Source organism: Castanea sativa, chromosome 5 (genome assembly GCF_040712315.1).
Source record: "Castanea sativa cultivar Marrone di Chiusa Pesio chromosome 5, ASM4071231v1".
Classification (NCBI taxonomy): Eukaryota; Viridiplantae; Streptophyta; class Magnoliopsida; order Fagales; family Fagaceae; genus Castanea; species Castanea sativa.
In genome coordinates this window covers 56,134,899-56,160,643 of record NC_134017.1, presented here as the reverse complement: position 1 = coordinate 56,160,643, position 25,745 = coordinate 56,134,899, and the positions used below count along the sequence as shown (strand labels likewise).

Sequence of the window (25,745 nt, the reverse complement as noted above, 5' to 3'; positions counted from 1 at the left end):
TATAATTTATATTCAATAGAGTTAGTCTTCATAAGAATATAAAAATAATCAAGAGATTAAACTAAGGATTCAAGAACTTAAGATGAAGGGATTTATAAAGTGATAGTAACCATTAAATTTATTTCACTATGGATGATTTCATGGAAAGTTTAATTGTCACGCCCTAGCTCATCATTGACATGATATTGTCCACTTTGGGTTGCCCCTTATGGTTTTAGAAGGTTCATACCAGTTGGAGTCCAAGGTCTCCGTATAAGGCACAAGACCCTGCCCTTAACTAGGTGATGTGGGATTTAGCTAGGATTTGGTTCTCTCTCACCCCACAACACTTAGGATTTTTTTGGCCTTTTCAATCCCCACATTAATTGCTATTTAATAAAGTCTTGGGGAGATTAAAAAATTATATAGAAACTTAGAGTGCAACCAAAACTTTATAGTGAAATATATAAATTGTGGTTAATGATATCTATGGGCCTATCATAAGATAACAGGAGTTGCAAGACCCATTGGAACTAGTGTTTTTAATTCCCTTCGACCCCACTTCAAGCCACGCTCCAAAAAGCCCACATAGGCTGGTTCATTAGCTAATCCATTATGCGTTAAAAACAAATAAAAAAAGATTAGTCATTTAATGAAAACCTAAGTCTTCACACTACAGGTTTAAGTGAGAAAAGTTCTCTCTCACCCTCTTTGGCTACATGACTGAAAAAGAGAAGAAATATCATATTTTTCAACTCTCCAAGCAGCACACAACTAGAATTTTGAAGTCAAGGAAGAGAGTCCACTCTTACAGACAATTATGTGGTCATTGAAGTGAAGATCAATGAATTAAGTGTTCTTGATGAGTTTGTTCTTGGTGATTTTTTTCAAAGTAGATGCAAAGTAGATGCACAAAAGGTATGACTCTATAAACCCTAATTAGAAAATTCAAAAGCTCATATGTTCAAGCATAATAAAAGTAGATGTTGGTTTTTCTTTTATGTTGCACATGATTTGTATGAGATGCAAATAGTTTTCCAACAATTTATACTATTTTATTAGTCCCTCTACTTTATCTTTTTTCATTGCATGCCTTTGCCCTAATTTCTTTTCTTCTTTTTTTTCCTTCAAAATTATAGGCTTTTATTAGCTAAAACATTGACCTCTCACATCGATACACTATGAACAATTATGTTAATAAGTTTGTGCAAATGAGTAGATAAGTAGTAGTGTTTTAAATCACAGATAACATATTGAAAATAAAATAAGTATAAAATTACTTTCAAAACTCATTCAATTCTTTACTTCGTGAATTTTTGTATATGAACATTTAAATATAATTTATTGACGTATGTATTTATTTATTCAATTTTTTGTCCTTATAAATTAATTGTTATTGGTTATAGTGTGTTAGTTTGTGTATACATATGTTAACAGTTATGTTTATATTTTTTTTAATGTTTAGGTGTGTGATTGTATGTATTTCCATTTGTATGTGTTTCTTTAGAGGAAAAAGACTAATAACATGACCATCATTCTAAGAATATTGGGCAATCTTTGGAGCCATCTTCGTTATAGAATTAGCAAAGTCATTGCTTGTATCAATCAAAACCATATGAACTGTACTTACACTAGATCAATAAAATATTAAAATGTCTCAATATGATAATTTTGATTTTAAAAAAGACAAAAAAGGAAATGGTTCATTTAAAAGTGCAATATAAAAAATAAATGAATGTAATTGCATTAAATCCATGAATAAAACTCCCAATATTAACTACGAAAACTCCACAATGTCATGGCTTTGAAGTTTTTTCTTTTTTAGAAAGACGTAAATGCTATTGATAATGAACAAGCTTCCTGTAAAACATACCTTCAATATTTTTCTACCATGGTATGCATTATCCAAAATTCAATTAACTTTAATAATAAATAAGAAGGATAAACTATAGATAATGCCATGCGGTGCATATGCAATGAATAAATCATTCGGACAGTTTTTTCAATGAATACGTCGTTTGATCTGTTAGGATTAGTGCCCTAAAATCCTATTGTATAATACTATGTATGACATTATGTTATAAGTAATAAAGTTGTTTTATTATCTAAAATAATAGTAACATGAACATTTGAACATTGTATTACTACGAATATTGTCATGAAGGGATTAAATGTTTAGATAATAAAGTTTTGAGATATGATTTATTAATAAGGCTTAGAATGTAATTATAATTATATAGTGATATTAAATATAATTAATGGTAACTTTGGACTTGTCAAGAGTTGACAGATTAGTCCAAAACCCATTGGAGTTAGAGCTTTATTTGTCCCTTTTGGTTCCACCCCAAGTCACATACTAAAACGCAATTGGGCTGGTTTAAAGGGTTAACCCAATTATATAATCAGTTGTTTATTTAATAAGAGTTATTGAATAAACTAACTATAAGTGCAGTAATATATATACGATTAAAAGAAAAGCAGATAGATTTTATCAAGTCACTCTCTTACTCTCGAGAACAAGTACGTATACAAATGATTAAAAGACCACACATCTTGGGCATACATGGAATTGGGGTAAAGATTGAAAGCCTTCCCAAGTTTAATCTTCGTTTGTTTTTTAATTTTACTGCATCAAGGTATGCCTTCTTGCAACGAGATCATGACGATTTCCGTGAGTATTATGAGCCATAGTTGGTATCACTTGGTCCAATCCATCATGGTAATCCAAATTACCAGCTAGGAAAGGATTACAAGCTACTGTTGACAAATGAATTCATTAAAGGTAGCAGTAAGAGTATAAAAGATATATATATAAGATGATTAAGGAGAAAATCAATGAACTGAGGACATGAATTGAGGAGGTGGTGATGTTTCTAAAATATAGATGTTCCATGTTATCTCACATGAATGATGTAGATTATTTTATTTCTGCTATGTGTTTTTGTATGAGGTGCAAAACTGTGTTTTCCAACACGAACAATTTTATTAGTTGCTTTGCTTTATCTTTCTTTTATTGCAACCTTATTTATTTATTTTGATATATTTTTGCTCACAATTATAGGATTTTGGTAACTATAACATTGACCTTTTATATTGATACACCACTAATAGTTATACTAATAAGTTAATGGAAACAAAAGGTAAATAAGAATTAGTATTTTACATCAACTATTTTAAAAATAGAAAAAAAATTCAAAATTATATTAAAAACTCATTAAATTTGTTATTTGATAATGTTTGTATATAAACATATAAATTTAAGTTATTAATGTGTGTTTGTGTGTGTGTGTGTGTGTGTGTGTGTGTGTGTATAGTTGTTTTTGGTTTCTACAAATTATTAATTGTTAAAAATTAATTTGTTAGTTTGTGTATATGTATATGTTAATATTGATGTTTATGTTCATCATTCTGAGAATGTTGTGTAGTATAAATACTTTCAATATGTACTTAATAGTGTCATATTCAATGTACTTTTCTCGAAAAGATTCTGTAACAATCTTTCTAGTAATTGTGAGACATTGTATTTCTTTATCTTTTATATTTTCCATGCAGATTTTCCCAACCTCAATAGGGGATGGGACGAGGATGGGTTTTGTTCAACCCACCCCACCTTACCATCTTTTATTTAATATATGTTTAACTTATTTATACATATAATTTAGTTTTTTTTTTTTTTTGTGCAATTCTAAATTATTCCCTATATCTTACCAACCAATCTCAGCCTGTGCTCCTTTCTCAAACTAGAATTACTCTAAACATTAGGGAAGATAAGGGAAGACCACCTGAGCGAATCGACCGAAAGGACTTAACTTATATTTTCAAAACACTTGTGTTTTACTTCTCTCCCAATACTCTTATGATTGCCGTTTTCATTTATATTTAATTTTTATCTCATCAATATATGTCATAATAATCTCAATAGGAATATTAAAAAATCTTCGACTCATCCTTTACCCGACTTGCCCTACAATCGTCTGTAAACACCGCTTTTGCATCCCTTACGACTTAGGCCCCTGTTCCCCAACTGTAAGGACACAATTCGAACTCCCGATCCACAATCAAAAGGGAAAGGGCTTGAAAGGCCTTTTTACAATAAATTTGTAGAGAGTGGTCTTGATATTTAGATTTCAAAGGTGATTTAAACAACAAAGAAAGAAAAGGCTTTGGGTCCAATGGCACAAATAAGGAGTTATCTGTAATAATATGAATGAAAACTCCTCCTCGGACACAATCCGAGGATATTTTATAATATTGCTTCTTAAGGTCGATTACAATGGTTTATACTATTCTTTCTCTTTCTCCAAGAAAAGCCCCCTTCTTCCGAAAGTCTTTTCTCTTATTTATACTCCCTCTTTCTTCCATTCTCATCTTCCACCTCATGGTTATAACGCTGGTTTTAGATACTTGTCCCATCAAATTTCCCTGAAATCCTCTAGGATCAAGGGCCAAGTTCCAAACCTCATGCTCAGATCCCATTTCTCCATTAATGTAGTCAGTATATCAATTGCAGAGTCTTTAATGTATGGGCGGTGGTAGCAGCTTTACCTTAGACATCCCACCACCTTTTCTATTATCCTCCACGTGTACCGTGTCTTCCCGTAGCCATAGGAATTTCTATAACATACCCTGGGGATATTAAATCTCTCTTCCTATTACCTCGGCTTTACTATCCGAGGACAAAGTTTTCCTCGGACATAATTTGTCCACACGTTATCACATCTTCACCTAGCCTTTTCTTTACGAGGTACATTCATGAACCCCTAGCTCATTTGAGGTCCTCGGATTGGGTTTTTAGCCCAAGAGATTTTTTGGGCCATCCTTTATAAATTACTGGGCCCAATGTCCCTACACCAACAATGCTGAATTCTAAGCCCAATGTTGGTTTAAGGCCCAATCAAAAGTTAAATTGACTTGAGAATTGTTAAAATAAAAAAATATAACTTTAATACACAAATAAATCAAATTTTGAAAAATAAAATCAAAGGAAACCCTTACTATGCACACGCAAGAATCAGCCTGCATATGTAAGAATCAGCCTACACACACAGCTTTTTGCATGCGTACGCAAGACAGATCTTGCACACTCATAACAATTTCCAAAAACTATACAAGACAAGTTTTCTACATTTATGTCGAGGTTTAGAACAAATCCCATATCATTTGGGGATCATTCTAAACCCTTTTTCACACTATAAAAAGCCTTGCATGGTATATTTTTAAAACACACAAAAATTTCAGGGGAAAATACTAAAATTTACTAGAAATAGTAAATCAAAGAGGGAGTTTTTCACAAAACATCCTCAAGTCAATTTTCTTTTAATTATGGCCTTTTCTAGCCATGATCTTTGAGTTTAATATTACTAATCACCTTCTTATTGGGTTGTGAATAGATTTGACTAAGGAGAACGGTAAAAAATCAAGCTTGAAGAGATTTTATTTGAGGCATTAGCTCAAACTTTGCTTTTTTCCTTTTCTTCTCTTTTCATGCTTTTAATCCTTATATTTGTCTTGCTTTCTTGTTGCAATATGCTTTAACATTGTTTATCTAGCCTAGATTTACATTTTTGTATGTTTTAAAAGTCTATTAGGTTGCTAGAATGTGTGTTTAAGTGTTTTACTCTGTTTGTTTGTGTTTTAGGGTTTTCTGGGTTGGAACTTGTGTGCACATAATCTTGCTTGTGCACGCAGGCTTGATTATGCGCACGGGTGCTTGTTCATGCGTACGTATGAACTTGCTTAAAAACCCTAATTTTGTTTCTCTTATTTTGCTTCTGCTTGCACATGTTTATTTTCTTTAGCTTTTCTTTCCATGTTTTTATACTCTTAAAGTCCATGTTTCACATGTTTAATTGCTTGCTTTGTCTTACATGTTAGAATTAGGGTTTTGTTGTTTCAATGATATGAACATGCATTCACATGCTCATGCATGATGCCATAGATGCTGAGTTGCTACAAGGTAAATAAGGGTAAGTCATGCATTTGTAATGTTCATGCATTTATGGTCTTGCTTTGATGATAGAGATGAACATGCTTGTTTGGTTAAGTGTTTCCAAAGTGTACATGCAATGCTTTTAATGATGATATGATGTGCTTGCTGTCTATATCCTTTCTATGATTTGATGATTCATAAGTTGCTATTTGATGATGATAATGTTATGTCATGCTAGATGAATGCTAGGATGAAGTGATATACATGATTAGATGTATGGTAGGCTTTGTTTGTAAGCATGATAGATGCATGGTTAGGGATGTTTGATGTCATATTGATTGCTAAATGTATGCTAGTGTGCGTGTGAGTTAGATACAAGTATTGAGTGTACCTTTAATAGGGTTAAGACATAAGACACAATGATGGGAAGCGAACCTTTTGTTAGGTAGTTTTGGGTGCATAACACCTTCCCAAGACCATACTTTAACTCCATACTTATATATTTGGTATTAAGATTAAAAGGTCCTTCTTCGAAAGGATGCTATATATATATGGTTCCTAGACTATTGCAAAAACTAGGTGGTGACTCCTTTAAACGACCCCTTGCATCCACCATCTTGTAAGGGTTTTCATCACCCCAAAAAGGAGACGAGATAAGGATAGGGTGTAACGCCCCGACACAATACCCACAAAAAAGGATCAGATTTTTGGAGAGCCACACCTGTGACCCCATCTACCTCACTCCCCTCAACTACACATTATGCAAAGTATCTCTACCTCTTGGCCGGGTGCCTCATTTCTTTTATTTAACTCTCAAACACAATTGCAAACACACTCACATATACACTTCTTTCTACCTCTCTCTCTCTCACTCTCTCACTGGTGCTCATCCTCCACCATCTCCAGCATCTTTTCATGGCAAGATCACCATAAAACTCTTTAGAAATCTCTAAGGCATCTAAATCTCTTTTATTTGAGGTAAAATTTCTAATCTTTTTGGTGGGTTTATATGCTTTTGATAGAGGCTTTCTTTATCTAAGCTTTGATAATGAAACCCATGTGATTTATGAGATTTGGAAGTGATATTCATGTGTTTATATATATGGATTTTGTGTTGGTGAAATTATTTGATGAGTGGGTTTATAGTTTTTACAATGGTGGCTATCTAAGTGGTGAAGATTTGGGGGTTTTGGTTTTTAATATGAAATAGATGGTGAATGTAATTTTTATTGTTTATTTGGAACTAGTTAAAGATTTAAATTGTTAGTCTTGGAGGATATTGTGATTTTTGATATCATGGGCCTCTTGTTGATGTGGTGTAAATCTTGTGGGAACCACTTATAAAGTGTTGAGGTTTTGATGTTAAGGAAAATACTATGAATGATTTAAGTCTACAAATTGAAGTCTATGCGTTGTAAATTAATTTGTTGAAAAACTTTGGAAGTTGAATATATTATTGATGAAATTAAATACTTAGGATTGCCTAATTAATTGCTTAGTTAGCAATCTCTAACTCATAACTAGACATAATGTCAAGGTTTATGCTTATCGGGATAGGTTTGCTTGGTATTGTTTAAGTTCTAGCTAATTTCCTTTAGAGATTGGAGAATAAGGCTTTTGCGGATTCCAAGGTAAGTGGCTTTTTAATGAGATTTTTGAAAATGAGTCATTATTGCACTCAATTGTTTTATGGTTAAAACCATTTTAGAACATTATTCATGGTTTTACTAAAATTTACTATTTGTACTATTATTGTTTATCATTTATGGAAAATGCATGTGGCATTGAAAGTGCATCATATTTGTTATTGCATATGGAGAAATGCATGATTTGTTAACAAGGAAAATACTAACATCTTTGACTAAATTCTTGAGAATGGAATTCATGGATTTTATGATATATTGGAAAATTTAAATATGCTTTGATAATTGGGAAAGTTGATGCAAAACATTTTTGACAAGAAATGGTTTTGAGAACTTTGAGAATATTGTGGATATTTGGTTATTAAAATATCTTATGAAATTACTTGGAAGTAAACTATGTATTTGAATACATTTAACTTGTGAGTTTTTGATGTGGGTTTGCCCTTGTGCTATGATGTTGGTGATTATCCCATCTTTGTGACAACGTCTTTGTCACGTGTGATTATCCTATTTTTGTGACAATGTCTTTGTGACGTGTGATTACCCCGTCTTCATGATGACAAGCCAGGTTGGAGGCTCTCACTTTGCATGACACAGGTAATGATGAGGCTAGGCAGGGCCAAGAGACCACATGCAAAAGATGTACTACATGGTGCATCATCCCCTACTACCCATGAGGGGGATAGTTAAATCCTTGAGGGTGTGGGTGTGGGTGAGGCTAGGCAGTGCCAATAAACCACATGCGAAAAGAGGTGCATATCATGCCAGTGTGTTTGGGTTCCGACCTGTTTGTGGCGGCATGATGTCTTGGTTGCACCTTGAGTGAGGTTTTAGGTTTTGAGATGGTATTGGACATTTTTGTGGCTCACAGTGAATAAAATATAGTTTCATAGTTATTTTGGGAAGCTTATTACTATATTATTTCTTTCATTCCTGTTGGGTTAATGATTTTGATTTTGCATAAATTAAATGGAAATTTCCAAATAATAGTATGTTTTGTAAAATGCTCATTATCATGAAACTTGCATTTTCCCCACCTATATTAATTATGCTACTTACTGAGCTATGTCCTATCCCATTCTTTTACAAACTTTTCAGAGTAGGCAACGATCGTTTTGAGACAGGTTTTTGTGGCTAGCAATAGTTAGACCAACTACTGATGAAGGCTGGACTTTTGTTATGTTGCTCATTAGATGAACACACTAGAATAAGCTTGACTAATTCTTTTATATCTAATAGTGGTTATAACTTTATTTTTACTGATGGGACAAGTTAATGATATGTAATTGTATTTATTCAAACTTCCATTCTTTTATAGCCAATAGTCCTTGTAATTATTGCATAGAGTTTTGACTTACTTTGGGAGTATCATTAATGAAATTTTTATAATAATTCTTGATGTTGGTACTTTGATAATGAATTATAGATTGAATTGCCAAAAAGGAAAAATCAACAGGTACCTTTGAGATATTTTCTCATGCTTGGGAGTCTTTTGGGTTTAGGGTGTGACACAGGGCCTCCATGATCCAAACTCACCCCGCCCCCTTCCATCCGTAGAAAGAAGTGTCGGTAGGTGCACACTGCACTCATTTCAAATTTTAATTAGAACTAGTTGCTCCATAAGGTCAACGTTTGAATATTCTCCAATTGTCACATTGAGGTAGGTAACCTCTAATTTTGTAAATTATGGAACAAGTAATATGAACCATGTCTCTCTCACAAGCCTTAACCAAACAAGCATATAGATGAAATATTTTAATAATTATATATATATATTATTAGTAGTTATTCAATAATTTTGTAAAATCTTACGATTGAATATTCAAATTTATCATTGAATGCGACCATCCCATCGATCTTTCGATGGTCATGGGTTGAGAACATGAATTGAACTTCTGGCATTGAGCTATTTCTTTGCAAGACCTCTTCCATATTTGTCTTTGACTAAAACAACCCACTAAGTAGTATATATATATATATCAATATTAGTAGCCATGGCCTAGGGATAGACTTAGGATTTCAAATTAAGGGGAACCGGAGTATAGGCAAAAAAAAAAAAAAAAATTGGTATCATTATTTTTTGTATTTGTTAATTTTTTGAGTTGAGCAATTGCCTGTTAGGCTGGGTTGATTAGGTTGATTGGAGAGGAGGAGAGTTCTAAGGTTTTGGAAGAGAGAGTCAATGCTGTACCGGTGTACTATTTCAGAATTACCATAGTTTTATATATATATATATATATATATATATATATATATATATATATATATATATATTAGCTCAATGATCCCTAAAAAATTGTGTATATACTATATAGACATATATTCAACTTATATAAATTAATATATTTAATTAAAATCTATTTTCTTAATTTTTTTATGCAAACATGTCCAAATTATTCATGAATTAGAAAAATAGAGAAGGCTGAAGACTTGTCCAATGTCATCCCATTAAGTTTGTTTTTTTAAGATGAAATAGAGTTGGTGGTTGACAGTAAACTCATTGGTTTCTCAGCATTTAAAGAAAAAAAGTAAAATAAAGGAAATTTAAGAAGAAAAATAGTAGAAGTTGGCACTTGGCAGCAAAATCCATTGGTTTCTTAGCAGGTAGAAATGCAAAAGGAAAGAAACAATGGCAAAGAGCAAAAAGGACGAAGAAAAAGAAGAAACGCGATGTAAAGATAGCGAGTTCGACTCTGATAGTATCTCACTGGTGGTGGGCTTAGTGACTGAAGCTTAAAAAATGGGGAAAGAAGCTAAGTACCAAAAATTTCAGAAAATATTTAAAAAAGAAAAAACTTCTTGGACTCAGGGGGCCGAGCCTCCCAGGGTCTATCCCTACATGGCCTGTTGATCTTATATATGACATATTATCTGATATTATGTTGTATGATATTTTACATATAATATATAATCTATATTAATAATTTTTTTGAAAGGTCAATGTATACTAATTTTAGTAGCCATTTTAAAGGCAAAAAAAAAAAAAAATTGTATATTAGCCGCCATTGGTCTTATATAATATATATTTATATATTATATTATGATATACTTTATTTAGAGAAAAATAAAATCAAATATTGTAACAATTGGCTTTTGAAAAGAACATAACCTCACCTCAAAGGAAAATCCAGTCCAACTCTCCAAGTCTCAACCACCAAGGTCTACCATTTCACAATCAAAGGCGTGTGCTTGAACAATTCAAACCGAAGCCTCCTATCAACATAAAGTCACAGTCCTCCTAAGAAATGCAACCCCAACAACAAATCTACATCTGGGACATTCAAGGGTTACAAATTTCAAGAATCTCATGTGTCTCCCAATTTAGCACAACACTCCAATCACCACTAATAAAGGAAACTTCATACTTGAGGTATAACTAATTGATTAGAAAAACTATTAAATAATGTTATGATCTACGACCGAAAAAGTAGCATAATTAATAAGGGTATGGGAATAGACTGCCACATGAGGAATCTTAAGAAGCAGTTTTTTACTACGATTTCTAGTGGACTTGTCAAGGATATTATTCACATAGTTGTTCTTGTTTTGGTCTTTTTTTTTTCACAAAGTGTATCGTTTGATGATGCTTTTGATTTTATTTTTTTGCTGGAGAAGTTTGGTGGAGAATAGTAGAATAGATAGTAGACAAAAAGATAGTGCTGGGTTTTGAATTTGGATGTGTTTGATTTGTTTTGCACAACATTCCTTGTCTTTTTAACTTGATTGTTAAAGGGGTCAAGTCTGTAAACTTTGTGTCATTTCATTTGTAATAATTTTCTTTTATCCTTCATGTTCTTAACGATCCGTATGGTTGGCGTGAAATGCAAGGAGAAGAGAATATGGTGTTTGGTTGGGGAGGGGAGGGAGGAAAGAAAATGGTGGGATTTAGAAGTTTTCTCTTTAGGCCAACCATTTGAGAGAAAATTGAAAAAATTTAGATATATAGCCCAGAAAATTGCTCCAAGCTCTCATATAAGGGTGGGGCCTATAGTGTGTCCCATGTGTAGGGCCCACTCCTCATGTTAGAGCTTAGAAAACTACTCCAAAACTACTTAAGAATTGTCAAAGAATATAGTTTTCTCCACAAATTGAGGAGAAAATTGAGGAGAAAAGTGGGGGAGGGGTGGGTTCAATGGAAAATTACCCATTTGCTCTCCCCCATTTAAATGTTGCATTTGTTTTCCCTTTTAGGTATGTTACATTTTTATATTTTTGTTTTCTTATTTTTTTCCTTAACTCTTAGTTTCATTTTTTCTTATATACTACTACTTTTTTTTTTCTTCTTGGTACTAGGGGCATAGGAGTAAATTTAAATAATCTACATTTTCTAGTCTCTTACTTTTATTTTCTTTTCCACCCCAAAAACATATTATGGGAAAAAACTAAAATCTCTTCTATCCTCTAATTTTTCCATCTCCTTCTCAATTCTTCAATTTTTCCATTCCCCAACCAAACGGATTCTAAGTGAAGAAAAAAAAAAGTAACTTCATAAATGTAATTTTTAAATTCATCTCAAAAGCTTGCTGTATTCTAATTGAGATTACAATTTCCGAAGAAGAAGAAGAGGAAATAACAAAGCAATAACAAAAATGCTCATTACAATTTTTTTCCCTAATTTTGTTTTTGAACAAAAGCAATGCTACAACCACAAACCTTTTTACAAATTGTTGAGGTGATAAATTATATTGGTTTTCATTTAAGCTTACAATTGATATCACCATTTTATTTGTCAATAACTACTCACCGTATCAACAATTTGTAAAAAAATTGTAGTTTTAGCATTTTTCTTTTAAACATGATTCTCTTCATTTTACAGTTTTCATTTGAGAGTGGAATGGTGTTCTAAGTGTCAAAGTAAAATTGTTTGATAAGTATTTTTAAATTATGTTTTTAATACTTAAAAACAAAAACTTGTGGACCCTACTAAAAAATATTGGTTGGATAAATGGCTCATGTCTCAAATGCAAAGTTTTTAGAAGATACCAAAATGATGTTTTCTAATGTGAATTCTTTGTTATCTCCAAAAGATGATGGCAAGTTTATAAATAATTTCACCACCCATCGAACAAGCCCTTAAATGTCCTCTATCTCTCTCTCTCTCTCTCTCTCTCTCTCTCTCTCTCTCTCTCTCTCTCTCAAACTTGGGCACATAACTTCTTTAAGTGTTCTGTTAGGACATATGTGATTCATGTTAGGAACATATGTCAACATGTTATGTAATTCACTAATCCTTTGACAAAACGCACTTTAGTTGTAATTGGATAGATCTAGAATGGATTTAATACTTCAAGAAATATGTTGTTCAAGTCTAGTATTAAAGCCATGAAGATTGGACCAAGAAACAAGTGAAGAGAAGCTGTTCATTAAAACTGGACAAATAGCTCGACAGCTACCGACAGATAGCTATCTATCGAAGTTTCGACAGCTGTAGACAGATAACTATCTATCAAGAATTACGAAATCAGAATTTTCAGATCTGATTTTCGGCCCATGCTGACATGTATGTGTAGGGTTTCTTTTCTCACAACCCTAGAAATATATATGGCTTATTTTAGAGGTCGTCACATATGAGAATATAAGCAGAACACATGCAAAAAGTGATTGAAACCTTATTCTCTCTAAAAGAAGCTACTGCGTCTTTGCGCCTTAGGGTTTTGTAACCAAGTGCTTCTTGATCTTCATTGTTGATGAAGTGAAGAACTTTGTAGCCAACATTTTTCTTCCTCAAGTTGGTGAGTGAGTCACATACTGAGATTTGTGCAAAAGAGTTAGTCACGAACTGGGATTTGTGCATCAGATTGGTGGCGTTCATATATTGAAGAGTTCAGAGGTTTTGAAGCAATAGAAGGTTTCAACTATAAGTTCATCTACGGAGATTATAGAATCTAGGGACAAACGTTTTCTACTGTAAGCTTGACTCCCATCTAACTTGGAAGTTACTCAATGTTGGTGGCATGTGTAAAGCTCTCATTTTCGGAAAAAAGGTTAGTTTTTTGAGCTGATTGTGGATCGTGTTAGTGGATGCTTGTATAGAGGACTATGTGAAGATTGTCATCCTCACTATGTAACAAAGTTGCTATGGCTCTTGTATGGGTTTGCACTAATAAAGAAGGGTCCTCAAGTATTGTTAGAGGGATGACCTTTTCTTTTCCCCAAGAATTCAGTCTATTAATAATGTTGACGTAACTTGAATTTAATTGTCACGTGGGATTAATTCCCATGACATGAACTCAATATTGGTGTTGGAGTCAGAGGGGCACTTTATTTGGTTCGGCAATTTTGTGAACTTGCAAGAATGTAAGTCGTAACATTGCTTTGGAGAGTTGGCCGAATTTGACTAGGGTTGAAGTCCTTATTTGTCTTGGTTTCGGATTTCTACCTATCATAGGAGTCGGTTTGCATTGGATAGTGTGCACGTGAAATTTATTCCAAAGAGAATTGTTTATTAGCAAATTCCTTTCGCTGGAAGGACACGCATGGTTAACCGACTTAACTCTTCTATATAAGTCTAACCGGTGTTGTGGGATACGGTGTGTGGTAAAATCTCTTTGAGGGTATTGATTTAGGTGCAATCCGATATTTTTGAGAGAGAGTGATTTGTATTCTCTCAAATTTGATAATTAAAAAAGAGCATTGGAAGAAAAATAGACCTTGGTTGAAAAATATGGACCAGAAGGATATAATTGCAAATATAACACATGATAGTGTTGATGAGGACTCTAACTTTGCGTTGACTAGTTCTTCAAATGAGTGGGTTATGGATTCAGCTTGCACTTTCCATATGTGTCCAAAGAAGGAATGGTTTTACAAACTTGTTGAATCAAAAGTTGGTTCAGTCCGCATGGGTAATAATCAAACCTGTGAGATTTCAGGGATAGGTAAAATTAAGCTAAAGTTGCATGACGGAATAGTTCGTGTTCTAAATGTGGTTCTTTATGTTCCAGACTTGAAGAGTAATCTCATCTCACTTGGTTCATTAGAATCCAAGGGCTTCAAGATTGTTATGGAAAATGGAATTTTGAAGGTATTAAGTGGTGCTTTGGTATTGTTGATAGCCACACGTCGAAGAAACATGTATTTCCTCAAAGGGAGTACAGTTGCAGATGGAGCAACCACAATTTCTAATACAACTAGGGAGGTTGCATCAAATACTACAAGACTTTTGGGACATGCAAGTGAAAATACTTTGAGTGAGAGTGCCAAAACCTGCAAATTGGAATTTTGTAAGCCTTCTGCCTTGGAGAAGCAAACTAGGATCAAGTTTGGTCATCATACTAAGGGTATACTTGACTTTGTACACAAAGATGTGTGGGGGCCTACTAAGGTTTCTTCTCTTGGAAGTTGGAAGTAGGCATCATGTCTTTAATGTAAAGATTTGTTGATGTGGCTTCAATTTGATGGTCACGTGGAATTAATTCACGTGGACTCAATATTTATTGGAGTCCAAAGTGGCACTTTATTTGATTAAGCAAGTTTGTATACTTGTAGGATATAAGTCCTACATTGTCTTGGCTTTGGAGTTCTACTTAGCATAGGAGGTGGTTTGCTTGGAGTAGTACTGTGCACATGGACATGCCTCCTAAATTAATATTGTTTGAGGGCGTTTGGATTCCACTGAAATTGCGTTTTGCGTTTCAGCGTTTTCAGTTTTTTTTTTTTTTTTTTCCAGCCGTAGTTTTTGACCCAGTCTTCTGTGAACAGTGCATCCGTGCACTATTCACGGACCCACAAATTTCACTTTTCAGCAACTTTTTCATTAAAAATGGGTCACGTGGTATTATTCACACATTTTAAAATTATTTTGCTACAGTGTTTTCAGTTTTCAATTTTCAGCAATAAGTTCTATCCAAACAGACCCTTTGTATGGTAAATTTCTTTTGGTTGAAGGTCATGCAAGGTTAACCGACTTAAGTCTCCAATGCATGTATATGTGGTGTTGAGGGATAGAGTGTTTGTTGAAGGCTCTCTTTTGGGTTTATTGCGGCTTAGTTGTTTGTTTGCTTTGTGCCTGTTGTTTCGTCTTGGCAGTGCTGTAATTTTTTTGTGTTTAGATGCAGATATGTTTTGTAGTTTTTTTTTTTTTTTTTCTTATATCTATTTTCTTTTGGATTAACTTTGTTCATTCATAATATTTATATTGGCTTAAAATATTTTCACAAACAATCTTTTTGGAGAATATATGAATATAATATATCTAACTGTGAATTTATCAAAATTCACATTTAATTAAAAAAATATTGGATAGTGTAACATTACTTATGCTATGTTTAGATGTTGGGAGAAGAAGGGGGAGTAGAGTAGAGAGAGGGAGAGTAATTATATTACTTGTTTGGATGTTTTTTATGGAACGAGGGAGAGGGGTTTGAACTACTTCTAACCCCTCATTTTTAATTCCCCCAAATTGGAGAGATTTGAAGGAAGAGTGGAGTATAAAAATGTTTAACCAAATGAATTACCAAATTTGCCCTTACTATATTAACAAAATTACAAATAAAAAGACTAATTATTCTCTTTCCCTTACTTAATTTTAAAAATATTCAAATAAGATGAAGAATAATCATTCTCTTTTACTCTCTTCTCCACTACTCTTCTTCCCTCTACTCTCCTCTCTCTCAAAACTTCCAAACATAGCATTAGAGTTATACAAGGTATAATTTGAATCCAAATTATATATATATATATATATATATATATATATATATATATATATATATTAGTTATTCAAAAAATTTGTAAAATCTTACGGTTGAATATTCAAATTTATCACCGATTGCTCAAATTTATCATCGAATGGGACCAACCCATCTTTCGTTGGTCATGGGTTGATAACATGAATTGAACTCTTGGAATTGAGCTATTTCTTCGGAGGACCTCCTCTATGATAGTGTCATCACAGTATACTTTATCCACCAAGTTCAAGATGAATTGGTGTGGTTACTCTATGACACTAAAATATTGTGTTTCAAAAAAAAAAAAAGACACTAAAATATTGAACCACGAGCGAATAAAGACATGAAAGAAAAGTATATTAGTTAGTTATTGCGAGGCCCTTGCCTAAGCTGGGTGGTGATTTTCGTGACCTTTCTCATTGGTGCGTAGCGTATTCTAGCCACTTGCATTACACTTTGATTTTGCTATACGCAACGAAATTGGGCCAATATGCCTACCGAAAATTGAATCTGGGCCTAAATTAGAAGATTCAGTGCCTATATATATATATATGACGACACAATAAAAAATATATATAAGAGAGAAAAAAATTCAATTAGTTAACTGAAACTTCAATTCGACATCCAACTTTAATGGAAAGAAAATTGTAATGGGATGGGAAGAAAATATAGACCAATAAATAAAAGCCAAATGCTAACCTCCACGACTATCATAGAAAGGGTTGGAACCGTCCAAATTTGGATAAGCTGCATGCTACAAAAGAAAACACTGTAAATTTAGCATACAATAACATAATCTATGAAAAATTATTAAGATTATGAGTCCACTAAATGGACCCATTGAAAAGCCGACCTAGAGAAGTAGTCTAAAAATAAGAAACACTAAAAAATTGATAACAATTAATTAGAAAAAAATATCAATATCTTTGTGGAGAGAGGCCAACTCATCAGTATGAACTAAAAAACATTGATTAAAAAAAATTATAGAGTATTTGACTATTTTCTCTCTCTCTTGGCGGCTCTTTACTCACTTGAGTTTAGCTTTAGGTTTTAAGATTCTTTATATGTTACTACTTAATAGTAGTTTTTGTAAGTGCACAATTGTACCCGGACCCAAAGACGAATGTTGGGCTCAGGCCCAATGAGCCTTATACAATATAATTTGTAGAGTATGGGTTTGAAATCTAGGTTCGGGATGTTGGAGGTTTGATTAGCAAGCTAGAATGTTACAATCTGTGCAAATGATGAACGAATATGACAAATAGATCTTCTCGGACGTAAGTCGAGGACGATTTGTATAAATACTCTCTTTCTAGGCCAAAGTTTACAATTCTTAGTTCTCTTTTTAGTTTAGGAGCCGATCCCCTTCTCTTTCCTCTCTCGTCTCCTTATATACTTCTTCCTCTTCACTGTTCATCCACGTGTCATACAAATCTTTCCCTTAGATACTTGTCCCATCCACCACCTTCTTGAAGTCTTTAAATAATAGCAGGAAGGTTCAATTCTATTGTTCAGAGGTCATTTTCCCATTAATGCGGCCAGGGAGGTAGATGCAGGGTCTTTAATGTGGAGGTAGCAGCCTTTTCCCTAGATATTTCTATCACATCCTTGCGTCTAGAGGGTGCTTGGATCACCCTCTTACCCATCAGTTTTTCCAGAAGTCTGCCTTTAACCTTCTTGACGAGTATCAGGGTCATTGCCGGGCCAGTCTGAGGAGACATTCCTCCTTGGACAACTCCTCGGACCTTTATGGTGCATACTGACTTGTGGGCTTGGAGACCTTAACCAAAAACAAACTGATACCTGTTAATAAAGCCTAAAGCTCAAATGTTTATTCGGGAATTTTTACCCCCCATAGTTGTGTATTAATTGGTTTGTTTAGTTTACTTTGGGCTTATGTAAAACTAATATGGAAGAGTCCCCAAAAAAATTTAAACTAATAAATTAATCAATTAATTAAAATAAATTATAATGAGGCGTAAATTGATGAGGCTTGTAAAATTGATGTGTCAAAATTTAAAATTGTCAACAAAAAGTCAAAGGATTTGATTTTATATTATATATAGATGACTTACTTTATTTAGAAAAAAAAAATCTAATATTATAACAATTGGCTTTTGAAATGAACATGACCTCGTCACAAAGGAAAAACCCAGTCCAACTCTCCAAGTCTCAACTACCTCTCCAAGTCTCAACTACCAAGGTCTACCATTTCACAGTCAAGGTCTACATTTCACAGTCAAAGGCGTGAGCTTGAACAATTCAAACTGAAGGCTTCTATCAAACTTCAACCTACTATCATTGTGTATATATAAGTCTCATTCATACCCAACATAAGTTAACATTGATTTTCAAAAACAAAACACAAGCTGATATTAATCTCCTTCAATCTTCATCTTTCTTTCTTTCTTTTGATCAGTTCAATCTTCTTCCTTAATTTGATATTACAAGTTGTCTTGCATAACCCCCTTAAGACCATCATGGAGGTATCACCATTGAGGCAAGTCAGAAAAGAAAAAGAAGCAAAGAAAACCAAATGGGTATTGAAGTTGAAGTTTGGTGTAACTTGGAAGGCCATCAAAAAGGCATCATCATCCACTATGAAGCTTAATCGTTTTCATCTAACTTGTGCATCAAGCATGAAACAACTCTCCCTAGTCCGGGTTCAAGCAGAGGAGGCTGTTAAGCCAATTCAACAAGCACATGCAAAGAAAAAAGCTTCTCATCATGTCACAAAATCACTATTATCCCTCCTCCAATTGCCATACACAGCTTCAGATTTTATAGATTGGGGTGATCTAATGACTCCCACCAAGTCTCCAAAGGAAAACAGATCAACAAAATGGCGTGAAATTCATGGTTTGCACAGTTGGGACAATCTTCTTGACCCTCTCCATCCTTGGCTTCGACGCGAAATTATTAAATATGGAGAATTTGCGCAGGCTACTTATGATGGATTTGACTTTGATCCTTTGTCCGAGTTTTGTGGGAGTTGTAGATACAACCGGCACAAGCTTTTCGAAGAATTAGGCCTAACAAATCATGGTTACGAGGTTACCAAGTACATCTACGCCATGTCACATGTAGATGTTCCGAGTTGGTTTGAGAGGTCACATCTAGGTGAAACATGGAGCAAAGATTCCAATTGGATGGGCTATGTAGCGGTTAGCAACGATGAAGAATCAGAAAGTATTGGAAGAAGAGACATAGTCATGGCATGGCGAGGTACAATTGCTCCAACTGAATGGTTCACCGATCTTAAGGCAATGCTTGAGCGTATTGGGGATGGGAAAATAAAGGTCCAACATGGGTTTCGTAGTATTTATAAATCAAAGAGTGAGTTCACAAGGTATAACAAGTTGAGTGCTTCTGAGCAAGTCATGGAAGAAGTGAATAGACTCATCAAGTTCTATAAAGCAAAAGGCGAAGAAATAAGCTTCACCATCACTGGGCATAGCCTTGGTGGTGCTTTAGCTCTCCTCAATGCTTATGAAGCTGCAACTTCAATCCCTGGCCTTCCCATTAGTGTCATTTCTTTTGGAGCACCAAGGGTTGGGAACTTGGCATTTAAGGAAAAGCTTGATGAAATAGGGGTAAAAACACTACGCATTGTAGTTAAGCAAGATATAGTCCCAAAATTTCCAGGGTTCATATGTAACAATATTCTTCATAAGCTTAATTTTGTTACTAAAAAATTCAATTGGGTTTATAGGCATGTAGGAAGCCAGTTGAAAATTGACATGTTCATGTCACCTTATTTAAAGCGTGAGTCTGATTTGATAGGCAGCCATAATTTGGAGATATACCTCCATCTCTTAGATGGATTTCTTGGCAAGCAGCGCAAGTTTAGGTGGAATGCTCGGAGAGATGTTGCATTGGTGAACAAGACAACAGATATGCTAATTGAGGAGTTGAGGATCCCTAAGTTTTGGTATCAATTGCCTTACAAGGGGCTTGTGCTTAACAAACATGGAAGGTGGGTTAAACCGTGTAGAGAACCTGAAGATGTTCCTTCTCCATTATCTGTAGTATCTGAGAAGAACTGCATTAATTTGTAGATACATAGATGTTTCAAATTATAATATCAAGCAGTTTTGAGCTTTAAGCTTCTGAGTTTCGTTGAGGATGTTGGGCACTTGAATTGATAACGATTTGTGACATTGTATTCTAAATTGCTATTTTGGCATATTTACTACACCATGTCTTCGCCCACACTATATATACCTTCATTATCAACATATTGTAAGGTGTGCTTTTTAGAGAGAAAACTTATCTAGCAGACTCACTTGAAAGTTAGAAATTGTTATACCCACAATCCTCTATACAATACTTTATGGTTTTCCTCAAACTCTTACCTCTCCAAATCCATATCCTTGAGTGGTTAATAGCTCAAACACTTACCACACCCAATCTAAGTGTAAAGTGGGGTTTTGGTACTGCTGGGAAGCATTGGAAGAAGCCAAGCGTTGGCAGATGCAATCGGGCTAAATTGAGGGATCCAAAAAGCTAGACAAGACAGAATTCCGAGAAGTCTTGTTGGAGTAGGAGCTTGGAGGGCTTAAGTGCATTGAGTAAATTAGGCTTAAAGGGTCTCTTGCTATTCGTGTATCCCAACTTATTGTTTAGTGGATCGATTTACCACCTGGAGGGCGGCGGAGAGATTTTTCGTCGAGTTCTTCAATTTCCTCTTCAATAACACGTCTTAGTGTTATCTTGTGTTTGCATCTTTCTTTTCTACTCTTTTAGCTTTCATTTTATTGTTGATGATGAATATGGCTTAGAGTAGTTTTATTGTTTATTCGTTTGCATTTACTCTATTCCACACATAGTTAAGTTAGAATAAATCAACCGAGCCGTAATTTTTTAATTTGAGGGTCTAAACTCCTCTTGTGTTTTTAGCACAAATCCAATATTTCAGAATCAAACAATGTAAATAGAATAGCATATAGCACCTCCAAAAATGTATAAACACAACATAAACCATTCAAATCAAATGACATAATCATCTGACATATGGTAGTTTTTCCTAATGCATCATGAAAGCTTGCACATTTTAGTCTCAAATGCACTATTGTCTTAAATTTGATCCTTTAAATATGAAATATCCATGTATTATATTAATAATTTAGCATATCAAAAGCTAAGAAATTACTTAAAAGAAGAAAATGAATTGCACGAACAAATATATTACTTAAAGTGTGATAGGCCAAGAATATATTGACCCTTGTGATTAATTAATTGATTAATTAGCCAAATTTATTAATTAATCAAATTAACATGCAATGTACATGACAACACAAACAAATCACCAACTAAAGTAAAATGTAGCGAAAAATAAATCTGACAAGGTAATTTGTTTTCAAATGGGGAAAACCTCCAAGGCAAAAACCCACCAGGTGATTTTAAGGTCACCACTCTTGAAAATTCACTATTATCACAACAAGTGGTTACAAGTAAAGAAATCTCAGTACCTTATACCAACCTACAGTTGAACCCTTACCCCAATATCCAATTGGACTTATTCTGTAATGACAATCTCTCCTTGTATTGCATGACCCCTAGTACATGACTAACCAATAGATGCGCGGATCCCAGTACGCAACTTGATCACCAACTTGAGAAGGATGTTAGCTGCAAAGTGCTTTAGTTCATCACACGATGAAGATCTCGAAATTGTTTGATCACAAAACCCTACGGTGTACAAACACAACAGCTTCTTCAAGATGAATTAGAGCAAACTAGGTTTCCGGTCACAATTTACATGAACAACATTTTGCTTCGCACTTGTGCAATTGTGCTCACTGTGACAGCCCTCAAAATAATCCTTATATATGTTAAAGGTTGTGAGAAAAGAAAACCCAAACACATACGAATTGGATGAAAATCAGAACTGAATATCTGTTTTTCATAAATCTTGACAAATACCCTATCTATCGAGCAACTGTTGAGCCACAGACTGAAACAGCTTTTTAAGCCTCGATAGATACTGGCTGACGAGCTAGCTGTCGAATTTTAATGAACAGTACTTCTTCACTTAATTCTTGGACAAAATTACATGACTTTAACACTTGAACTTGAAACCTTATTTCTTGAAGCATTAAACACATCCTAAATCTACTCAAATACAAGTAAAGTGCGTTTTGTCAAAAGATTAGTCAATTACATAAAATATTGACATATGTTCCTAACATAAATCACATATGTCCTAACAAAGTGCATAAAAAATAAGGAATCCCTCAAGTAGTATGCAATCTCTACCAGTCAAATTAAAGCACAAAATCAAAAGTACATAGCAAAAAAATGCCTTACCTCTTTGTTTTTTGTGACCACCATCGAACTGTAAAATGTCTCGGGATAGATAATTTTAAAAAATGAATCAACCTGTGCTTTTCTTGTTTGACCTACAGGGAATGGAGGTATGTCTCTAACAAGAACCGCAAATTGTTCTGGTTTCACTTCAGGAGATACAAGAGCATAAGCTGTCAGTCCAGGGACATGCTTATAAACCTTCCATAGGAGGTAATACGTGACAAATGAAACCCAATAAGTGGCTATAAGAATTGCCCATAAGTGAGGACTCTTCGCCTGCATTTACAAACAGAAAACTGAATTCAGAAGAAATGATCAGGAATAGATAGCTTACTAATATACAAAATAGAAAGCCATTAATAGTTTGAATTCATTACGAAACAATATATTAGTTGGATGACACCACCAGCTCTGCAAATTGTGCCCCTGAACATATTCATTTGATATGTTTGAGATATTAATTAGTGGTTGAGAAACTTTACTATATGCACTTTGACAAGTCTAACAAATATCTAAGTCATCTTGATCATTTGACAACCTATGTCCGGAGAGAATGAAATAAATTGAACTATCCATCCAGATCATGAAAGGTAGGGTAGAATACTTTAACATGTCCCATGTATAACTTGTTAAGATCTCTGAAAGTCCCATTGCTTGCGGTTGCTCTTGTCGACTACAAACTATCATTAGTGACAGCAATTGGTAGAAGAACTGGCAGCAGCACTGTGCCAGATAAAATCAAGACTCCCAACACTTCAGATTAATTGGGAAAGAGAATATAAGAAATTTGTTGTGTTTCTCCAGAAAAGTTAACATGCTTAGGTCAAAAGTAACATGTTTTGACATATCCATGCATACTTAGGTACCTTTAGTTTAAGGTTCAGACAGTCAAAAGTGACATTCATTCAGTCCCATTCAGTCAAAATGTTGTAAATAAGGCACAACTGATACTTAATAGTATTCTCGAATGACCTAACCATTGCATAACACTGAAAAACTAACATGCTTCATTATCTATTTTATATTAAGGATTTTCATTCTTGATAAAGAAGGGAATTCACATGTTGATATCATTTGCAAGTTTCAAATTGTTGCAGATTAACATATATTCAATTAAACTAATAACTTTAGTTATTCGTTTGTTAAACTAGGGGTATACTATACAATGTGCTTTGCTTAAAGATTTCAGAATTCACATACTACCTATATTACACACATGTATAAGTCGGTAATCATGCCAATTTGACAAGAAAAACAATTCAGCGGTGGGAGATTCATACACCAAGACAAACATACTAGTGAAAAGTTTATGATTAATTGAAGTGGCAGATCTCCCTTCATGTATTGAAGTGCTTGATTCCACAATTTTGTTAAGCATTTTGGTAGAGATTTTCAATTGAAGTCCTTAATCTCACTACTGAGCTAAGCACTCGCACAGAGGTTTCCAGGCTCTATATCTGCCTCTCTCTGAGTGTTTTGCCATAGAGGAATCTCACATTTAAGCTAAGCATTTGCACATAGTTGCATGTGTTATAGGTTCTCTCTCTTGCTCGCTCTCTCTTTCTCTCTCTCTCTGCTAGTTGTAATCCATACTTTCCCCTTTATTAAAGTAGTTAGATTCTATGGGCATAATCACTGCGGATGCAAACCTTATCATTATCAGGCTGGTGCTCGGGATGTGCAGCATCAATCATGAAAATACCAGTAAGAAATATAGTGGCACGTACATTGTCTAAACATGCCCACATGGTTATTTGTTGTATGATTTGGATGGAGGAGGCTCTGCACTTCATATTGCCTCTCAAAAAGGAAAGATTCTATTAACCACTAATGACCGTGCTTGGGCAAAGGGTACTTGCCATACCATCACACCTAGAACTGACCTCTTATATAACCAAATAATGAAGATTCTAAATTACATAGACAATGATGCATTTTGAAAGCTATTCTGCCATTCCAATTCCTCAAACAGCTATACAGATAACAATATGTGTGAAACTTGCTAATAATTTCAACCATTAACCAACAAATTTGAGGGCAACTATGAAAAGAAAGCAAATGCCAACGCTCCATTTGTTAACTACAAATCCAAAAAAGGTATTTTGATTTAAGCACCCAAATTCAAATCCGCAAGGCCCAACTTTTGCAATCCAAAAACATCACAGTGAATAAAAAGAATCATTATGCCCATTGCTTAGGGTCAACAATGGGCTGGGTTGGGTTGACCCACCCTGTTTTTACTAGGCACATGGGCCTAGTGGGCTGGGTCAAGCAAGTCATTGACCAGTAGATAGGCCAAGCCGAAAGGAAAAATCTTAACTCATGGGCAATACCCATTTTGTCTTTAGCAAGTTGGGGCCAAATGGGCTATCCAAGGGTTTTTTAAAATTTTTTTTCCTTTCCTTTTTTTTTTAAGGAAAGACTCAAATTATTTCATAAAGGATAAAATCAAAGAATTCAAACTTATTTAAATTTTTTACTGTCAAAACCTAATAATTATTTTCATTAAGGTTTTAAATAGTTTTTTTTCCTATCTTTTTAATAAACCAAAATGTACAACATTTAAAAAAAAATCAAAGTTACTAGGCTATTAGCAAAATATATATTTAGAAATAATTGAGCTCAATTACTTCCAGTATCCTCGTGGTGTGTTGTCTTCAAGTATTACTTTCTCACATCCTCACTCCATTCAAAATATTTTGTTAAAAAATATGGGTTAACCGACCGGGCTAATAGGCCCATCCAACAAACTAGGCTAATGGGTTTAGTTTAGTAGGCACCCATGGCCTGTCCCATTGGGCTACTAGACTGCCCATGAGTCCTTAGTTAATGGTATTGGGCTAGACAACCCATTATCCAAGTGGGTTGTAGCCTGCTAGCCCGAGCGTCATGGGCAATTTGGTGACCTTTCTCCATTGCACAATCATCTAAATTTTATCATTTTTATAATGTCATCTCAATTTTGCTATTAATGTTTTATCTCATGGATCTCACAATATAGAGAATACCACATAATTTTTTAAATTTTAAATTATTACGTACCCTTATATTTTTAGATTTTATAATATTAAATTGGGTAAAATACTATTTTGGTCCTTAAACTTTACCAAAAATTTGATTTTTATCCTTAAACTTTAAGAAATTTATTTTTCATTCCTAAAAAATTAAAAAGTTCACATTTTGTTCCTAGACTATTGAAAATATTTTATTTATGTT

At 34.0% G+C, this 25,745-nt stretch overlaps 1 protein-coding gene across 1 annotated transcript; it reads left to right on the top strand.

Moving 5' to 3' along the window:
• Positions 1 to 18,580: 18,580 nt before the first annotated feature.
• Positions 18,581 to 20,583, top strand: LOC142634402 (phospholipase A1-Igamma1, chloroplastic-like). Its single transcript, XM_075808689.1, has one exon. The coding sequence runs from the start codon at positions 18,701 to 18,703 to the stop codon at positions 20,276 to 20,278; it is 1,578 nt and encodes a 525-aa protein (XP_075664804.1). The 5' UTR covers positions 18,581 to 18,700; the 3' UTR covers positions 20,279 to 20,583.
• Positions 20,584 to 25,745: the final 5,162 nt, after the last annotated feature.